The 16,726-nt window shown below is 38.9% G+C and overlaps 2 protein-coding genes across 2 annotated transcripts; one reads left to right on the top strand and one right to left on the bottom strand.

The window, feature by feature from the left end:
- Positions 1 to 6,511: 6,511 nt before the first annotated feature.
- LOC149814278 (uncharacterized) lies at positions 6,512 to 7,848 on the top strand. The gene is made up of 2 exons (XM_089990051.1): positions 6,512 to 6,803; positions 7,656 to 7,848. Exons 1-2 carry the CDS (start codon positions 6,582 to 6,584, stop codon positions 7,740 to 7,742), a joined length of 309 nt encoding a protein of 102 aa, XP_089846177.1. The 5' UTR covers positions 6,512 to 6,581; the 3' UTR covers positions 7,743 to 7,848.
- A 4,867-nt stretch (positions 7,849 to 12,715) lies between these two features.
- LOC149814277 (uncharacterized) lies at positions 12,716 to 16,223 on the bottom strand. The gene is made up of 6 exons (XM_089989915.1): positions 15,968 to 16,223; positions 15,784 to 15,860; positions 15,629 to 15,665; positions 14,836 to 15,085; positions 14,015 to 14,435; positions 12,716 to 13,116 (listed from the first exon to the last, which is right to left on the bottom strand). Exons 1-6 carry the CDS (start codon positions 16,221 to 16,223, stop codon positions 12,778 to 12,780), a joined length of 1,380 nt encoding a protein of 459 aa, XP_089846041.1. The 3' UTR covers positions 12,716 to 12,777.
- Positions 16,224 to 16,726: the final 503 nt, after the last annotated feature.

Below are 16,726 nucleotides of genomic sequence, written 5' to 3'. Positions count from 1 at the left end.
GGGGTCGACCCCCTGCGTTTCCGGCAGGGGGTGTCGACCCCCTGCCGGAAAGGCATGGGGGGTCGACCCCCTGCATTTCCGGCAGGGGTGGTCGACCCCCTGCCGGAAAGGCATGGGTGGTCGACCCCCTGCCGAAAACGCAGGGGGTCGACCCCCCCTGCCGTAAAGGCACGGCAGGGGGTCAACCCCCCATGCCGGAACTGCCTTTCCGGCAGGGGGTTTAACCCCCTTCCCTGCCGGAAAGGCAGGTGGTTTAACTGGCTAGGTTGAGATTTAAAATTCAAAAAAAAATTTAATTATAAAAAAAAAATTCAAATCGAAATCAACTGGCTAGGTTGAGATTTAATCAACTGTGGTTAGTTAGAGTATTTCATAAATTTTTATCAATTTGTTAGTTTGTTCTAGTTAGAGTAGTTCATAAATTTTTATCAATTTGTTAGTTTGTTAATGTCTATTGGTAGTTAGTTTTACTTCAATTTGTTTTCTTGAAATCTGGTTAGTTAGAGTATTTCAATCTATTAGTCTTTTATAATTATATTTTTCTTAGATAGATTGGTATTTAATGTTCTAACAATCAGTTAGTTAGATTAGGGCTATTTGAATTCTTTATGATAGTGGTGGTTAAACGGAGTTCACATCTTTTCTAGTAAACTAATTGATTGATTTACTATTCCTTTGCTAAGTAGTTCAGATTAGAAACTGTCTATGACTTTATGTTAGTCGACTGGTTCAACATGTTATAGCTGGTTTGTTAAATTAGCATCTTCTAGTTAGATTTGGCTTAACATATATACTATTTTTCTTTTCTCTTCTTTCAATTAGTTAGAGTTGTTTTAATTTGTTTTAATTTTTTAGTTAGTGTTTCATCTTGTTTCATGATTAGTTAGTTTGTTACTTAATTTGTTTTGTTTTTGTGCAGATTTTTCAACGGAACCAACTCGTGCTCGGCCACCTGTGGTAAGTAAATGACAAAAACAATGCAAATCGGGTAAATACCCGTGGTGAGTAAGTGATGCAAACGTATCACATGTTATTTAATTTATTGAATGCAACACTTTATTGTTCACACACTCACTTAGTTGTTGATATCTAGGACTGCTTTGTTGGAGTTCGGAGATCATGCTGAGCATGATTTTAATGTAGAAATATGGAAGTGTTCTTATTTTTGGAGTACGGAGTCCATGCTAAGCATGGTAGTAGTTAGTGAGATATTGAAGTGTGTTTGCTGCAGGTACATGTTTGCCATTTATTTGATATGAATGATTATGATGTATTGTAATGTTTGATGTAATTGTATCCATGCTTGCATGTAGTTACTTTCAATTTGATTTTGACTTCCATGTGAAATTTTATAATAAAAGCATGCTTCAAATGATTGTATCATGTCATTAATAGTTTGCACATGAAAATATTAAGTTATCAATGCATGCATCAAAATTCTTGTTATTGTTTGACATAGTATATTGCATGATAAATTTGATATTTTCTTCATCGTCGCATTCTGATTGTTTTTTTCTTAATTCGTTAGGATACTATTCGTAACATCATACGACAGAATGACTGCAAACCGTGAATGGATGTACCGTAGGATAGTGGACAATGAGTTATCGCATGAATATATGGATGGTGTCGATAGTTTTATTGAATTTGCAACGGCGAGTGTCAGTACGGTAGATCCCACAGGTCGGATTAGGTGTCCCTGCAAGATTTGTAAGAATAATCAATTTGTAGAACCTCATGGCGTTAGACATCACCTATACAGGAAGGGTTTTGTGAGTGATTATCAGAACTGGGCGTTTCATGGAGAAGAATTTAGAAACGATTTTGATGCACGGGTGAATGTGGTGCACGATAATCCATATACGAATTTGATATTTGATGCTGCAGGAACAGAACTGGGTTCTGCTATGAGTTCTAGTGATGTAAGAACTGTCGTAGATGAAGAATCACCAAACGATGCAGCTAGTAGATTTTATGATTTACTTAAAGATGCTGATGAGCCACTTTGGAACGGTTGTGAGAGTCACACTATCTTGTCTGCAGTTCTTCAACTAATGAATTTGAAGTCCGAGTATAATTTGAGTCAATCATGTTTTGACCGTTTGTGCATGATTGTGAAGAGTATGTTGCCTAAAGATGAGAAATTGCCACAAAATTTCTATCGTGCGAAAGTTATGGTCAATGCTCTAGGTATGGGTTACAAAAAGATTGATGCTTGTCCAAATCACTGCATGTTGTATTTCAAGGAGCAGGAAAACGACATATCATGCCCGTCATGTGGGCATCCTCGGTTCAAGCCAAAGACAAGAGGCAATGGTAGCACGAGATCAAAGGAAGTTTCATACAAGTCGCTCCGCTACTTTCCTATCACTCCTAGATTGCAGCGATTGTATATGTCTTCAAAGACAGCTAAACACATGAGATGGCATGCAAATAAAGTTCGACACGATGAAAACAAGATCACGCATCCTGTTGACGCTGAAGCTTGGAAGCACTTTGATCGTACTCATCAGAACTTCGCAATGGAAGTGCGAAATGTTAGACTCGGTCTATGTACAGATGGATTTAATCCATTTGGGGGTAGATCAACTCCATACTCATGTTGGCCAGTATTTGTAACTCCATACAACCTTCCACCAAGCTTGTGTATGAAACGTCCAAATCTTTTCTTGTCTCTGTTGATCCCTGGTCCGACCTCACCTGGCCAAAATCTTGATGTATATCTAAGGCCATTGATTGATGAATTAAAAGTACTGTGGGATGACGGTGTTACCACGTATGATGCCCACAAAAAACAAAATTTCAACATGAAGGCCGTTGTTCTATGGACAATCAGTGACTTCCCTGCATATGGTATGTTATCTGGTTGGAGCACACATGGGAGGTTGGCTTGTCCGTACTGCATGGAGGATTCCAAAGCTTTTAGATTGAGGCATGGAAGGAAGCCTTGCTGGTTTGATTGCCATCGTCGATTTCTACCCAGCGATCATCCGTTCCGACGTCAAAAGAATGCATTTACAGCAGGCACAACTGAAACGGAAGGTCCATCCTCAAGATTGTCTGGCATAGAGATTTTAAGAAGATTGCGATACTTTCCAGATGTATTAACAGATGCCCGCAGTCCTACACCCTTCCGTGGATTTGGGAAGGAACACAATTGGACGAAAAAATCTATTTTTTGAGAACTACCGTATTGGCCGACCCTATTGATACGACATAATTTGGATGTGATGCATGTAGAGAAAAATGTGTTTGATAATGTGTTCAATACAGTAATGAATATTAAAGGAAAAACGAAGGATAATCCGAAGGCCCGTATGGATTTAAAATTAATATGTAAAAGACCAGAATTGGAACTCAAAGAGTATAATGGCAAAGTACTGAAACCAAAGGCGAAGTACGTGCTCGGACCTGATCAAATAAAACATGTATGTCAATGGTTGAGACAACTGAGATTTCCAGATGAATATGTCTCTAACATTGCTCGGGCTGTGAAGATTGAGGATGGACAGTTATATGGGTTGAAGAGCCATGATTGTCATATCTTTATGCAACGATTGATACCCCTAGCATTCCATGATATGTTAGACAAACCTATATGGGGGGTATTGTCTGAGTTGAGCGGATTTTTCAGAACATTGTGCGCATCGGAGGTCATTGTATCAGATGTAAAGAATCTCGAGGACTCTGTCATCACCACTGTTTGTCTGTTAGAAAAGATATTTACGCCAGCATTTTTCGATGTTATGGAACATTTGATCATACATTTGCCATATGAACTAAGGGTTGGTGGCCCTGTGCAATATCGATGGATGTACCCATTTGAAAGGTATATATTTTTTTATATTTGTCTCTTTAATGACAGATATTTAAAATTTGAAATGTATATTCTTGTCAGATGCATGTTCGACCTAAAAAAAAAGGTTCGTAATAAAGCAAGAGTAGAAGGCTCTATTTGTGAGGCGTACACTTTAGAAGAGATTTCAAATTTCTCATCTATGTACTTCGAACCTCATATTTCAACACGTTACACATGCCCGCCCCGTAACGATGATGGAGAACAAGTAACTGTAGCTGACAAGCTGTCGATATTTCAACGACTTGGGCATGCATTTGGTAGTTGCCGATCAAGGCTATTGACAGATCGAGAGCAAGATGCAGCACACATCTATATTCTTTTTAATTGTTCAGCGATCGACCCATACATCGAGTAAGTATATGTATATGCAACTCAATTATAAATCCTTTTATGTTCTATATGTGGATACATGGCTCGGTAATATAAGTATTTGTGGTTTGCAGACGATTTGATCTGGAGTTGCAAAGCAAAGTTTCACATCTCACTAATGCAGAAGTACAAAAAGAACGTGAAACTAAGTTTGTGGAGTGGTTGAAACAATTGGTAAAGAAGCTAACATAAATTTTGTACTTATAAACAACACTAAGTTACTTAATTGATCGTGATCACAATAATTGTTTATGTCTGTGCATAGGTTCGCCATGGTGATGTTAAAGATCAAGGAATATGTGATTTAGAAAATGGTCCGACCAAAGTTGTGCAATGCTACAACGGGTATATCGTAAATGGTTATCGATTCCATACAAAAGACTACGGTATAAACAAATCAACGATAAATAGTGGCGTGTGTGTCAAGGGTAGTAGCTACGGTGAAAATGAACATGATTACTACGGTGTTATAGAGGAAATAATGGAGTTGACTTACTTAGGCATGAATAACAGGGTTACGGTATTCAAGTGTCATTGGTTTGATCCAACTGCAACAAGACTCGACAAAGCTTCAGGCATTGTGGAGGTGAATCATAAATCCAGGTTTGGAACATATGAACCATTCATATTAGCCTCGCAAGCTCAACAAGTTTATTATACTTCATATCCGAGTATAAAAAAGTCAGATAGAAATGAATGGTGGGCAGTTTGCAAGGTGAAATCCAAACTATACCCCGAGTATGATCAGTTACAAGAAGATGAGTTAGCTGAAGACAGTGATTACTATCAATCAGATGATGTCTGTGACTTCGCTTATGGTCACGATGTTGCGCATGATATGCATGTCATATCTCCATTGGCTGATGAAACATTCATAGAGGAATGTGATCCAAATGATGTACCAAGTGGATGGGCAAACAATGAAGAAGAAGAAGAAGAAGAAGAAGAAGAAGAAGAAGAAGAAGAAGAAGAAGAAGAAGAAAGTCAAACTAGTGACGAGGAAGAATTCTCAAGCTAGTGAGCAAAATCTTATACTACAAACCTCTATTTAAATGCATTGTAATACTTGATGTGAGTTGTATTGCAATACTTGGTGTGAATGATTAAAAATTTTATTTCAATGTATTGTAATACTTGATACGAATGATTCGAATGCATTGTAATACTTGATGTGAATGATTTCAATTATCTGAATGTATTATAATTTATGCAATTAACGAATGATTTGAATTAGTGCAATACTTGATGTCAATGATTTGAATTATTTGAATGCATTGCAATGCTTGATGTGAATGACTTGAATGCATTGTAATACAATGATTTGAATTATTTGAATGTATTGTATGACATATGTTATTTTATATTGATATTTACTGTGTAACAATTCATGTGCAGCACGAGATTTGAGCCACAAGAAGTAGTACGGGAGATTAGGAATTCACTTCTTCAACATCTACCAGGACCAGTTGCTCAATGGAAAGAGTACCCAAAGGAGGTATTAGACAGATTGTGGTCCTCATTCATGGTATACAGTCGTTCCTCATAGTTAATGTGTTTCATATTTAATTTATTTAAGCAATGTCTACTAACTTTCTGAAAATATTTGTAGGCTTCGAATCGCTTTGCAACTACGGTGGAAGAAAATGATGCAAGGAAGGTGTGGCAGAAGGTGGCTGCCAATCGATTTGCAGACATGCTGCACACTATGAAGACTGCAGCAAAAAAAGCATCTGGCGTAGTAGATGATCCATTACTGTGGAAGGGCCATGGTCCTATTGCTATCAGGAGAGATTACTGGGATAAAATGTACGATATGTGGGCGGGAGATGCATTTAAAAATCGCTCTGCAAAGGCTTCACAAAATCGATCGAAGATGCCCGAAGCCCATCTACACACAGGTGGATCTAAGACATTTGGGAGCCACCTAAAGAAAATGGTAACTCATCAATATATAATATTAATTTTATAAGTATTGTTGCAAATTTGTGTACTAAATCTTTTGTCATTTAACTTCGCAGGAAGCAGAAAAAGGAGGCAGTGTACCATATAAGGATGTGTTTGTAGAAACACATAAACGGAAGACCACGGGAGTCTTCGTATCAGAGAAGGCGAGAACGACAACGGTATGTATTAATTCTATTAATAATCATTGCAATATATATGCAAGTCATCATAATGTTATCATTAATTATTAATGAATACTTTAAACATTATTTTGTAGGAGGCATATGAGCAACAAATGGTAGAGCGATATGGCGAAGACGCTACTCAGCATCCATCATTTGATCCTACAGCATGGGTGACTGCAGCAGGTGAACCCAAAAAAGGTCGCGTGTTCGGGTTTGGGAGTAATATGAACACTTCACCAGTTATTGGTTCTTCCAGTTACGGCTCACCGACTTCTTGCGCCGACATAAGCTCCAAGCAGCCGACTATTCTTTCCGATGATGATGTACGCGAGATCATTAATGAATCACTGAATAACTACTTCCAATACACCGTCGCCCCCTTTCTCCGAAATGAGATCAAGGCCGCTGTTCAGGATAGGGGATCTTCGATTCCAGGTCCCTCTCAGGTATAATCACATATATAGTTTTTTTGACTGTCTTAAAGCACATCTGAGCATGATAGAATCACATATAGAGTTTTTCTAGATGCCTTAGAACACATATGAACATGCTATAATCACATATTCAATTTTTTTACTGCCTTAGCACACATATGAGCATGATAGAATCACATATATATATATATATATATATATATATATATATATATATATTTAACTTTTTGTCTGTCTTAGAGCACATATGAGCATGATAGAATCACATATAAAGTTTTTTTGATTGCATTAGAACACATAAGCATGCTATAATCACATATTCAGTTTTTTTACTGCCTAAGAACACATATGAGCATATTATAATCACATATTCTATTTTTTGACTGCCTTAGCACACATATGAACATGCTATAATAACATATAGAGTTTTTTAACTGCCTTAGAACACATATGAACATGTTATATATCATTTATGATAGAATCACATATAAAATTTTTGGCTTTGTCTGCCTTAGAGCACATATGAGCATGCTATATTCACATATTCAATTTTTTTACTGCCTTAGCACACATACGAGCATGATCGAATCACATATATAGTTTTTTGCCTGCCTTAAAGCACATCTAAGCATGGTAGAATCACATATAGAGTTTTTTTATATGCCTTAGAACACATATGAACATGCTATAATCACATATTCAATTTTTTGACTGCCTTAGCACACATATGAGCATGATAGAATCACATATAGAGTTTTTTTATTGCCTTAGATCACACATGAGCACATGATAGAATCACATATAGTGTGTAATTTATTTCATTATATTTTGTTTATCAATACTGACTGTTCTTTTCTTGTGTAGGCTGCTAGCGATAATCAGGGTAGTGGAGCTGAAGGGACAGATAAAGACAATGAACAAGAAGACGCACAAAATCTTGGCGATGATTAGAGGACTGTGTTGAAGAAGTTCTATTTTTTTTTATTTTTCCTAATTGTAATTGTTGAATTGTAAATAATTAAACTTTTTAGTTTTAAGGTGGAACGATTAATTATTATAGATACTTGTTATATGAATTTTTTTGTGTGGTTTGTTTTTTATTTACAGGAAATATAAATTGTACAGGAAATATAAATTGTACAGTTCTCGGTAATTAATTTTTAAATAATTTTTTTTTGATTTTTTTTCGTTTTTGCGACGGATTAGCGACGGATGATTCCGTCGCTATTCATATTAATCTAGCGACGGCTTAGCGACGGAATTAAATCCGTCGCCACGCCGTGGTCGCCGTTTAGTACCGGCGGATTGGCGACGGAATATAGCGCTCGTTATTCCGTCGCAATTAGCGACGGACTTGGCGACGGACTTGGCGACAGAATTATTCAGTCGCCAGTTAGCGTCGAAATATTCGCGACGTAAGCATACTGTCGCCGCGTTGTCGCTAATCCGTCGCTAACATGGTTAGCGACGGATTAGCGACGGAATGTGGTCGTCGCTAATCTACTGCTTTGTTATAGTGATCCATCCCCGCCTCCATCCTCGAATGGGGATGGATTTTAACCTTCGTCCCCGCCTCCGTCCCTGTTTCATACCCTTCATCCCCGGTCCAAATGGGGCGAGGCGGGGTAGGGCCCCACTTTCCCCCGGTCCACTGCCATCCCTAACTACCTTAAAAGGAAGAAGAAAGACTGACAGCCAATATAAGGAGAAAGATGAGATAGGATAACTTCGATTAAAATGACCTTAGTAGACATAAAAACAATCGCCCATTCCAGCAACTTGGCTTAGATATGAACTTATCAACAAGCTTAATGCAATGGCTTGGCTTCAAAGGTCTCACAAATAAAGGAGTGCCTAAATATTTGATTGGGAGTTCAACAATTTTGCCAAGAGCAACATCTTTGAATCATTTAGACACGATAAGGGCCCATGTTGAAAAGACTAAGTTGAGATTTCAAAGGATTCACCCTTAGACCTGACCTCCTTTCAAACTCCTTCACTATTGATAATAAAACCTCTATAGATTGCCAAGTGTCTTGAAGAAAAAACAAATCATCATCGACAAAAAAGAGGGGGACCAACAAAAATCTCTTACCTTGATGGGCACAAGTTTGCCTTCTTGTTCAACTTTGAAAATATGTTTACTAAATCTCTTCATGGACATAAAGAATAGATAAGAAGAGATAGGGTCTCCTGGATTGAGATCTCTCAAACCACAAAACTGATCCCCAACCTCTTCATTGATCATGACAACAAACTTGGTGTAGAAACACATTTCATAATCATCTTAATCCACTCTCTATGAAAACTGAAGGGTACTATTGAAGAATCTCCAGTTCACCCTATCATAGGATTTAGATAAGTCAGTAAAGATGGTTTAGAGTTGTACCTTTGATAATCCACCATCTCGAGCCATCAATATACTTTCTTATATTGTTCTCTCATTTAAAAAGGCTCTTTGATTTTGAGAAATAATATGCTAAAGGATGCTTATTATCCTATTAACTATAATTTTAGATATTATATTGTAAATGAAATTGCATAAACTAATAGGACATAACTAACTCAAAGTTGTAGCTCCTTCTTGTTCAGGAATGATCACAATATGTGTATAGTTTACATGGCGCAACATTCGCTGTCTGAAAAAGAATCTTTTGAAGGCTTTGCAAACATCGCTTCCTACCACATCCCAAAAAGCATGGTAAAGCTACCTGTAAATCCATCTGGGTCTGAGACGTTGTCCTTGTTTAATTCAAGCACAACCAACTTCATTTCTAAATCAGTTACTAGTAAGCTAAGGTGGAGCATAACAAGGTTGTTTATGCCTCCATGAATTACAAGCGAGCCTCTTCAACAGTTAGTGTACCAGGCAGAGATCCAGATATCATCCTCAACCATTCCAACAACTATCTAGGGGAAGTCAAAAAGTACTTAGTGCAGTGGAAGGGATTGCCAGAATGTGAAGCCACCTGGGAGAAAGCCAGCAGCATGTTTCAGCATCGACAGCTTGTAGAAGGCTACCATGAACAATTGGCGTCGAGGACGGCGCCAACTTAGGCGGGGGAGCGTGTTCCGGACCGCCATGTTTTTCACCATTTTGCTCTGATGTGTATACCTCTTTGGCACTCTAGAGTGCCCCACAAGGCCTTACGGCCTAAGAACCCCGTGTATTCGGACCCTCTTTTCCCCTCTTGATGTACTTTGCTTTCAAGTATCTATAAAGAAGCTTTTTGCATCTCTCTCTCTCTTTGTGCTTGTGCATACGCGTACTCTTGCTTCCGCTCGTGCGCGTGTGTTGTGCGTTGCTTGTGCGCTTAAAAGGCATGCTTTCGGTGTGTGTGATTGCCCGAAGCTACGTCACGGGGGCCTTCGCTTCCCAGCCCATGAAAAAACCTGCTTCTGATTCTGAAGGGTCATTCTTATCCTTAGGAAGGTTTGGGCAAGCATTCATTGTGTGAGCAAGAGATTTGCAATGTACACAATATCAAATCCTACCCTCATAGACGATGGGTTGATCAAACAACCTCTTCCCTTTAATCTCTACCTCCAAAACTAATTTTGGAACAAACTTCAGAGGAACCCCTATGCAAATCCTCACATAGTCTGTCGGAGACATAGCCTTTGTATACTTATCAATCTCAAGCAACTGAGCTTTGAGAAATTGAGCTACTCTATGAAAAAAGGTCTTGTTCCATAACTCAATTCAGAGCCCTGAAAGGCTAATTCATAGCAGAATTGTAAGAGTTTCAATGGGCTTCACTTCCATGTTTGGTTCCCATCTTGACACCAACAAGGTTCTTCCCGTCACTTTCCATGCTCAAGACCGCAGGACATGTTGGAGGTCTTCTTCACTTTCTAGAGAAGTTGATAGCTTCGATCCATATCTCCCAAGAGAGAAATATAACCCACGATAGGTTGTATACAATGTGACCTAATCTGCTCTCTTTTATTACATATGTCAAATATATTACTCACAATAAATGGTATGTGGTTGATATTTTTTTTCGTGAGAAAATGTCATGATTCTTTGGTAACATGTGAAGAGATCTATTAACTAAGAGCGGTAATGATGTGATTGCCAGCTGAATTTGAAAATCAAACCAATGTCATTAGGGATGGCAGTGAATTGGGGCGGGGGTGGGGGACAAGGACTCCACCCTTGCTCCGTCTCAAAATTTTGCCCTCCATCCCTGCCTTCATCCCCGCACGGGTTTTGATTTTGACCTCCATCCTCGGTCCATTTTCTATTTCATGTCCTCCATCCTCAGTCCAAACAGGGTGAAGCAAGGTCCCATTTTCCTGGTTCTTCCGCCGTTAGAGAAAGAAGATGAAAAAATTTGGCCCTCATTAGCGGAAGGAGAGAGGAAAGATTCGAGAAAGAGTTTTACATTAAGGTTAGGTATATATAAGGGTATAATAGTAATTTATTTAACAAAGATCGAGGACGGGGTGGAGGCAAGAGTAAGACCATCCCGGCATGGGTTTTGATTTTAACCTCCATCCTCAGTCCATTCCCCATTTTATGTCCTCCATCCCAGGTCCAATCGGGGTGAGGTAAGGAGGGGCCCGTTTCCCCCGTCCACTGCCATCTCTAAATGTCATAACGCTAATGAAAATGATTAAATGAATTGAAATCATCAGCCCCAAGGGTTTTGGCATAGTAGGGGGCCTTGGCCACTAGACGATGGAGTGGTCAGGTTTTCATTCCCATGAGTGTCAAACCCCTTGCATTATTGAGGGCAAAGAATAAGCCCTTGCTTACCCGAAACTGGGCGATTTCTGTGGGGGCAAGGGGTGCGCCACGGATTTACACCATAGGAACCACAAACCGAGCCAGGGCGACTAAGTCTCTATTCCGTTGGTGGCTTTCCCATCTTTTATGGGAAAAATCATCAAATTCGACATAGATTATTATATTCTTAAACTATGTTCAAGATGGTATACAATAAAACTAGAACTTAGTTTCCAAAATAGCTTAGATGGTTTGGATGCGCTAGCCTAGATTCCCAGCTCTCATTTTCTATTTTGTCGTAGCACAAGTAGTACGACCAAATATATGCAACAAAATTAAATACGTGTATATGAGTCTGAAAAAGTGATATTTGCTTCGAACAGTTCTCTTTCTTAACAAAACTCTTCTTTCGTTCAAAGATAAAGGTGATATTAGCCATATACATGTCTATATATATTGATCAGAATCGTGACTGAAGTTTAAGTGGAAGGGGGTGAGTCTTGCACATAATTTCTATTCTCAACTATGAGCATCACCGCACCTTCATGTCTAAATATTTAAAAAATTCACCCATTGTTAAGCGCACACATATTGAGGTCATCACCATATATGCAGATTATCCAAGAGCTAAACTTTGAGACATTTATAAACATAAAGGGAGAAGCAACATGTTCAATTGATGAAAACGTATAAAATGATTCAACCAAGGAAAAAAAAACTTTAGGAAAAAACCAAGGACAAACCACTATATCGAAGGAGTTCATACGGCTTCCTTATCAATCATAAAATTTCATTAGAATCCCTCAAAGCAACCACATATACATGTTCTTTTTTACTAAGTGGCCTACAAATTAGTTACTGGCTGACTAGTTTAGCATATACTATCAAGTGAAAATCCATCTTATGATTATCCTGATGTGTCCGTAGGCTTCAAGCACACAGAAATCTGTTTTTGAAAGATTATATATTTTTTCCTTTTTTTGAAAGACAAGCATATAGAAATCGCATTATGATTGAAAACCATATTATCTTTATTCAGACCAGTCTCTAGGCTAAACTCATATAGACACCACATTTTGATTTTTTTTTTTTAGGGTTTGCTAATGATGGAAGATCAAGAGGTACCAAGCAACTAAGAAAAGACCAAAAGGATACACTGCAGTACCTTTTACCTTATTTTGGGAAATACAAGAGAAAAAGTAGAAAGAGAGGAAAAAACCTATGTCAGGCCTTTGAGACAAGTACTGTAAGATCTCACTCCAATGCTCCGATTGACATGGTCAGATCTAAAGTACTCAGCCTCCCGGCGGCCTGCTTGTTGTTTTCTGCTTGGAAGAAATGAAAACCAGTTCTCATGGTGTCTTTATTGCCTTGTGCTTGCTTCTTGGAAGATGAAGATGAAGAGAATAAGGAGAGTGACAAGGTGTTGCCTATCTCTTCCTCATTCTCACGAGAACCATCATGGTTTTTGGTGTTCTCTTCCTCTTCATCTCCTGAGCTTCGACTTAGTGTTAGCTGCAGATTGGGTTCCCTTTCCACCCTTCGCTTCTCTTTTCGACCATTATGTTCTTCTTCCACACTCTCCACCGATTGCTACAAATCAAAGGAAAAAAAGAAGAAATTAAGACATGAAAACATATTCTTTGATGACGAAGTTTCCCGCAGAAGCTGGTGATCTCCGGATGAGGTCACCGACAATCAAGCCCTTATGGAGCTCACCAGTTAAAGGCACCCGCACTCCCCGTGAGAGTCAAATATCACCGTGAATATAAAGAAGATAATTTGTTAGGGGGTGCGCGTGCCTTGCTGTAAGGCCAAAGCCAAATGAGAGCAGATCCAGTACTCTGGGCCGAATACTTTGTTAAGTACTCGGCCTACACAAAAACAAAGAAAAACGCTGTGCACGATGTGCATCCGTTTGCTCAGCGATTTTCTGTTTTGCGTGTGGGTTGAGTATTTTGTAAAGTACTCGGCCTGAGTACTGGATCTGCCCTCAAGCCAAATGAGAAACTATCCTTGCTGGGGAGGCAAATCGGTTCCGCTCATCCCTTATGTCATCCCTATCTTCATACTCCTCCTTGGGATTTCATTGATGCAAGTCGTCTTGATCAAATCAGATCGACTCCACAGATGTGATCTACATTTTTTTCATTTTGTGAAGATTGACATTTAAATGGCGAGATGTGTGCATGATCTTTTGGTGATTAAAAAATCAACTGTTGACAAAACACGAATTTTTGTGACTTGAAAAAATACCATCAAGGGTTGATTCTTACTAAATCTAGTATGCTGAATTCATCTATAGGGTCAGTTTTTATCAAAACAACTTGCATCGTAAGATTTAAGAGAGCTATAAAGATGGGGTATGACATAGGGGTTGGAGTATTACATTGTGGACACCCACACAGGTCCATGGTTAACGTGACACTGCTCGGCCCGTAACGCAACATCCAACATGTTGAAAAAAAAAGAGAGTCGATTAAGTGTGTACCTCGACGTTCAAATTTGCAGTGATAAATGTGGAAGTTGATAGACGGTTAGACTGTTGATTTGGTGTGGGATGAGAGAGTGGGTTCCAATCAAAATTGGGAGGAATTTTTCTCGCTTGGTGTTGCTCTCTTGGTGCTTCATGCCTGTAATGCTCGTTCAACTCCTTGTGTAGACACGGGTACCTTCTTTCTTCAAGTAACTGGTTGAATTTGAGAGACCCATCTACTGAGATCGCGTCCTTGACAGAGAAATAGTGTGGGGTGGTGTTATTGGTAGGGTTCTTAAAGATGAAGTCGGGAAGGGAGCCATGGAGTGGAGGTGGTGGCGCTGGTCCTTGGTTTTGTTCCACTCTTGTCAGTAGGCCAGGTGATCTTGTATGTACAAACTGCTCAACGTAAGGCTTGAAAATCCAGTCCTGGTTCCTTCAGTGCCAACAGAAAGAAATGAGAGAGAGAGAGAGAGATGCTATACTTCTCTAGGACAAAAAAGGAAAGAGGTGAAAAAATGTTGATGAGTTCGAAGCGCAGAGAGAGAGAGAGAGAGAGAGAGAGAAGCAAATGAATGAAGAGGTGTTCTAACCAAAATTTTTAGAGAGAGATGCAAATGAATGAAGAAATGTTCTAACAAAAAATTTTAGAGAGAGATAGAGATGAGGTTGATGGTGCAAATGAGAAGAGGAATATTACTAGCCAAAATTGTTATCGAGTCGAGAGAGAGAGAGAGAGAGAGATGACCATTCTAGTTTGATAATTGATGCTCTACGGATATCAAGTGTGCACGTAAAAAAAATGAGGAAGCGACTCGTATCGATTAGTGAAATACCTGAAACCATTCAATTTCGTCAGATCATAAGGCTGCTGCATCATATTCATATTCATAGGTCGCTGCAAAAGGCTATACAGATGATGATGATGATGCTCCGACGACGGCTGAATATTCCTCCCTGCAAAAAGCCCATTCTTGTCCATTCTGAAATCCTGCATGCCTCCCCTCCCTGCATAATACATCTTTGAGACATGCTCTCCTCCCATCATCAGCAGCCTATTATGATCTCTATCTCCCTGGGATATGACTGTAATATTGACAAAAAAAAAGAAAAAAACCAAAATTCACACCAATATTCAAAGCACCCAAAAGAGCAAGACACCTATAGTTGGTTACACAAAAGAAAGAATCCCAAACTAAGAAACCAAAATGCATTTTACCAAAAAACAAAACAAAAAAATCTAAGAGTTTTATGCCGCCGGCACGATGACCGTAGGTATGGCAGGCTGAACCAGCACAGCCAGGTCTTTGTGCCGGATGCAGTTTCTTCGTGTTATAAAAAAAAAACTCAGAAGCCCGTATAGTGACCAAAGAAACTTTCAAATATATTTCTTTAGAAAAGCAACCAGAAAAACAACAACTTATAATTGATTTCATTCAGAAGACCCATTAAAGGCTAGAACCCAAAATTTATTACATTTAGACCATCTTAATTTCACTCTCCTTAGATCATTTATTGTAAGGAAGGAAACTCATTTCATTTTTTTGTGTTACATGTCTATCATATAGGTTACAATATCACTAGCCTTCATTAAATTATACTAGGGCAACATTAGGGTTTTCTTCTTACCTTGTCCAGAGTCATCAATCTTCTTGCTCCTATACATCTGGGATGCAAAAAATTAACAAAACTAAAAAATAAGTATCACCATTTAACACCAAATCTGAAGAAATTATCATCATCCTGAAAATACAACACTTCTATCATCATCATTTTTCTGTTACCTGCAGATGACTCTTAACATGAGCAATACTGAGTCCTTTCACGTTCATCAATTGAAGCACCAATTTTGGTGTAGCCCCTAAAATCACCAAAAAAAAAAGACAAAAATGAACAGATAAATAAGAAAAATAAATAACAATTTTTTTTTTGAAGAAAACAGTAGACCACCATTATAATTTCACTTACTGTCTTGGCCACCAAGTCTCTCTACAGCATGGATAAAGCAAAGATGGAGATCGGGAGTCCACCTCAGTCTAGGCATCTTTGATCGAACATACTGCCTAACGGAGCCGGTACCGCCGGTCGGCTCCGCCGCATCCGAGCTCTTCTTTGTCGATGCACTGTTTTCTTCGTCGGATTCGGCTGATCTCTTCCTTGGTGTCAATGGCGAATTCCTCCTGCCATCGCTGGTGCTCCCACTTTGATCCTCACCATTCTCCATATTCTCTCTCTATTTCTCTCTTTCTCTCTCTAGAGACTTAGGTGGTTCACTGGATCCATGGCTGATGGCTGGAAAATCGGCGAGTTTGGAGCCATATCAGAGAGCTCTGGAAGGGAAGAAGAAGAAGAAGAGGGGACACGAGACAATAATTAAAAGGCCACCATGAACAAGTATTCCCTGCATTGACTGGTGTTTGCATAGAAATTCAATCGTTGTGTTGGACAACTAATAAATATAAATAGTTGGAGAGAGAATTTCTTTAACACCCCTACCTCCTCTTTTTTAGCTTTTACAGTATTATATCTTTGGGAATGAGGGTATATGGAATATATGCTCTTTATCTTTTCCCAAAATAAAAGATCTGCCCCTGATGTTTTATGGAATTTCTAGTTAGGGTTGTGTGTTTATCATTATGTATTTACGTTGTCCTGATGTTATCACTGTGTCTTGTGAAATGACCTTGATACCCTCGGCCGCACAAGGAAAATTACATGCATGCCATT

This window comes from Nuphar pumila, chromosome 15 (genome assembly GCF_984573655.1).
Source record: "Nuphar pumila chromosome 15, dmNupPumi1.hap1.1, whole genome shotgun sequence".
Taxonomy (NCBI): domain Eukaryota; kingdom Viridiplantae; phylum Streptophyta; class Magnoliopsida; order Nymphaeales; family Nymphaeaceae; genus Nuphar; species Nuphar pumila.
Note: the sequence above shows the minus strand (reverse complement) of the source record. Positions and strands in the feature narration are given on the sequence as shown.

Excerpts from the sequence above, each read along its gene's own strand:
- LOC149814278 (XM_089990051.1), top strand. The coding sequence starts at position 6,582 with ATGAACACTTCACCAGTTATTGGTTCTTCCAGTTACGGCTCACCGACT. Across the intron at positions 6,804-7,655 it reads CGATTCCAGGTCCCTCTCAG|GCTGCTAGCGATAATCAGGG; the intron begins GTATAATCACAT and ends TTTCTTGTGTAG.
- LOC149814277 (XM_089989915.1), bottom strand. The coding sequence starts at position 16,223 with ATGGAGAATGGTGAGGATCAAAGTGGGAGCACCAGCGATGGCAGGAGG. Across the intron at positions 15,861-15,967 it reads GAGACTTGGTGGCCAAGACA|GGGCTACACCAAAATTGGTG; the intron begins GTAAGTGAAATT and ends TGGTGATTTTAG. Across the intron at positions 14,436-14,835 it reads ACGAAATTGAATGGTTTCAG|GAACCAGGACTGGATTTTCA; the intron begins GTATTTCACTAA and ends TTGGCACTGAAG.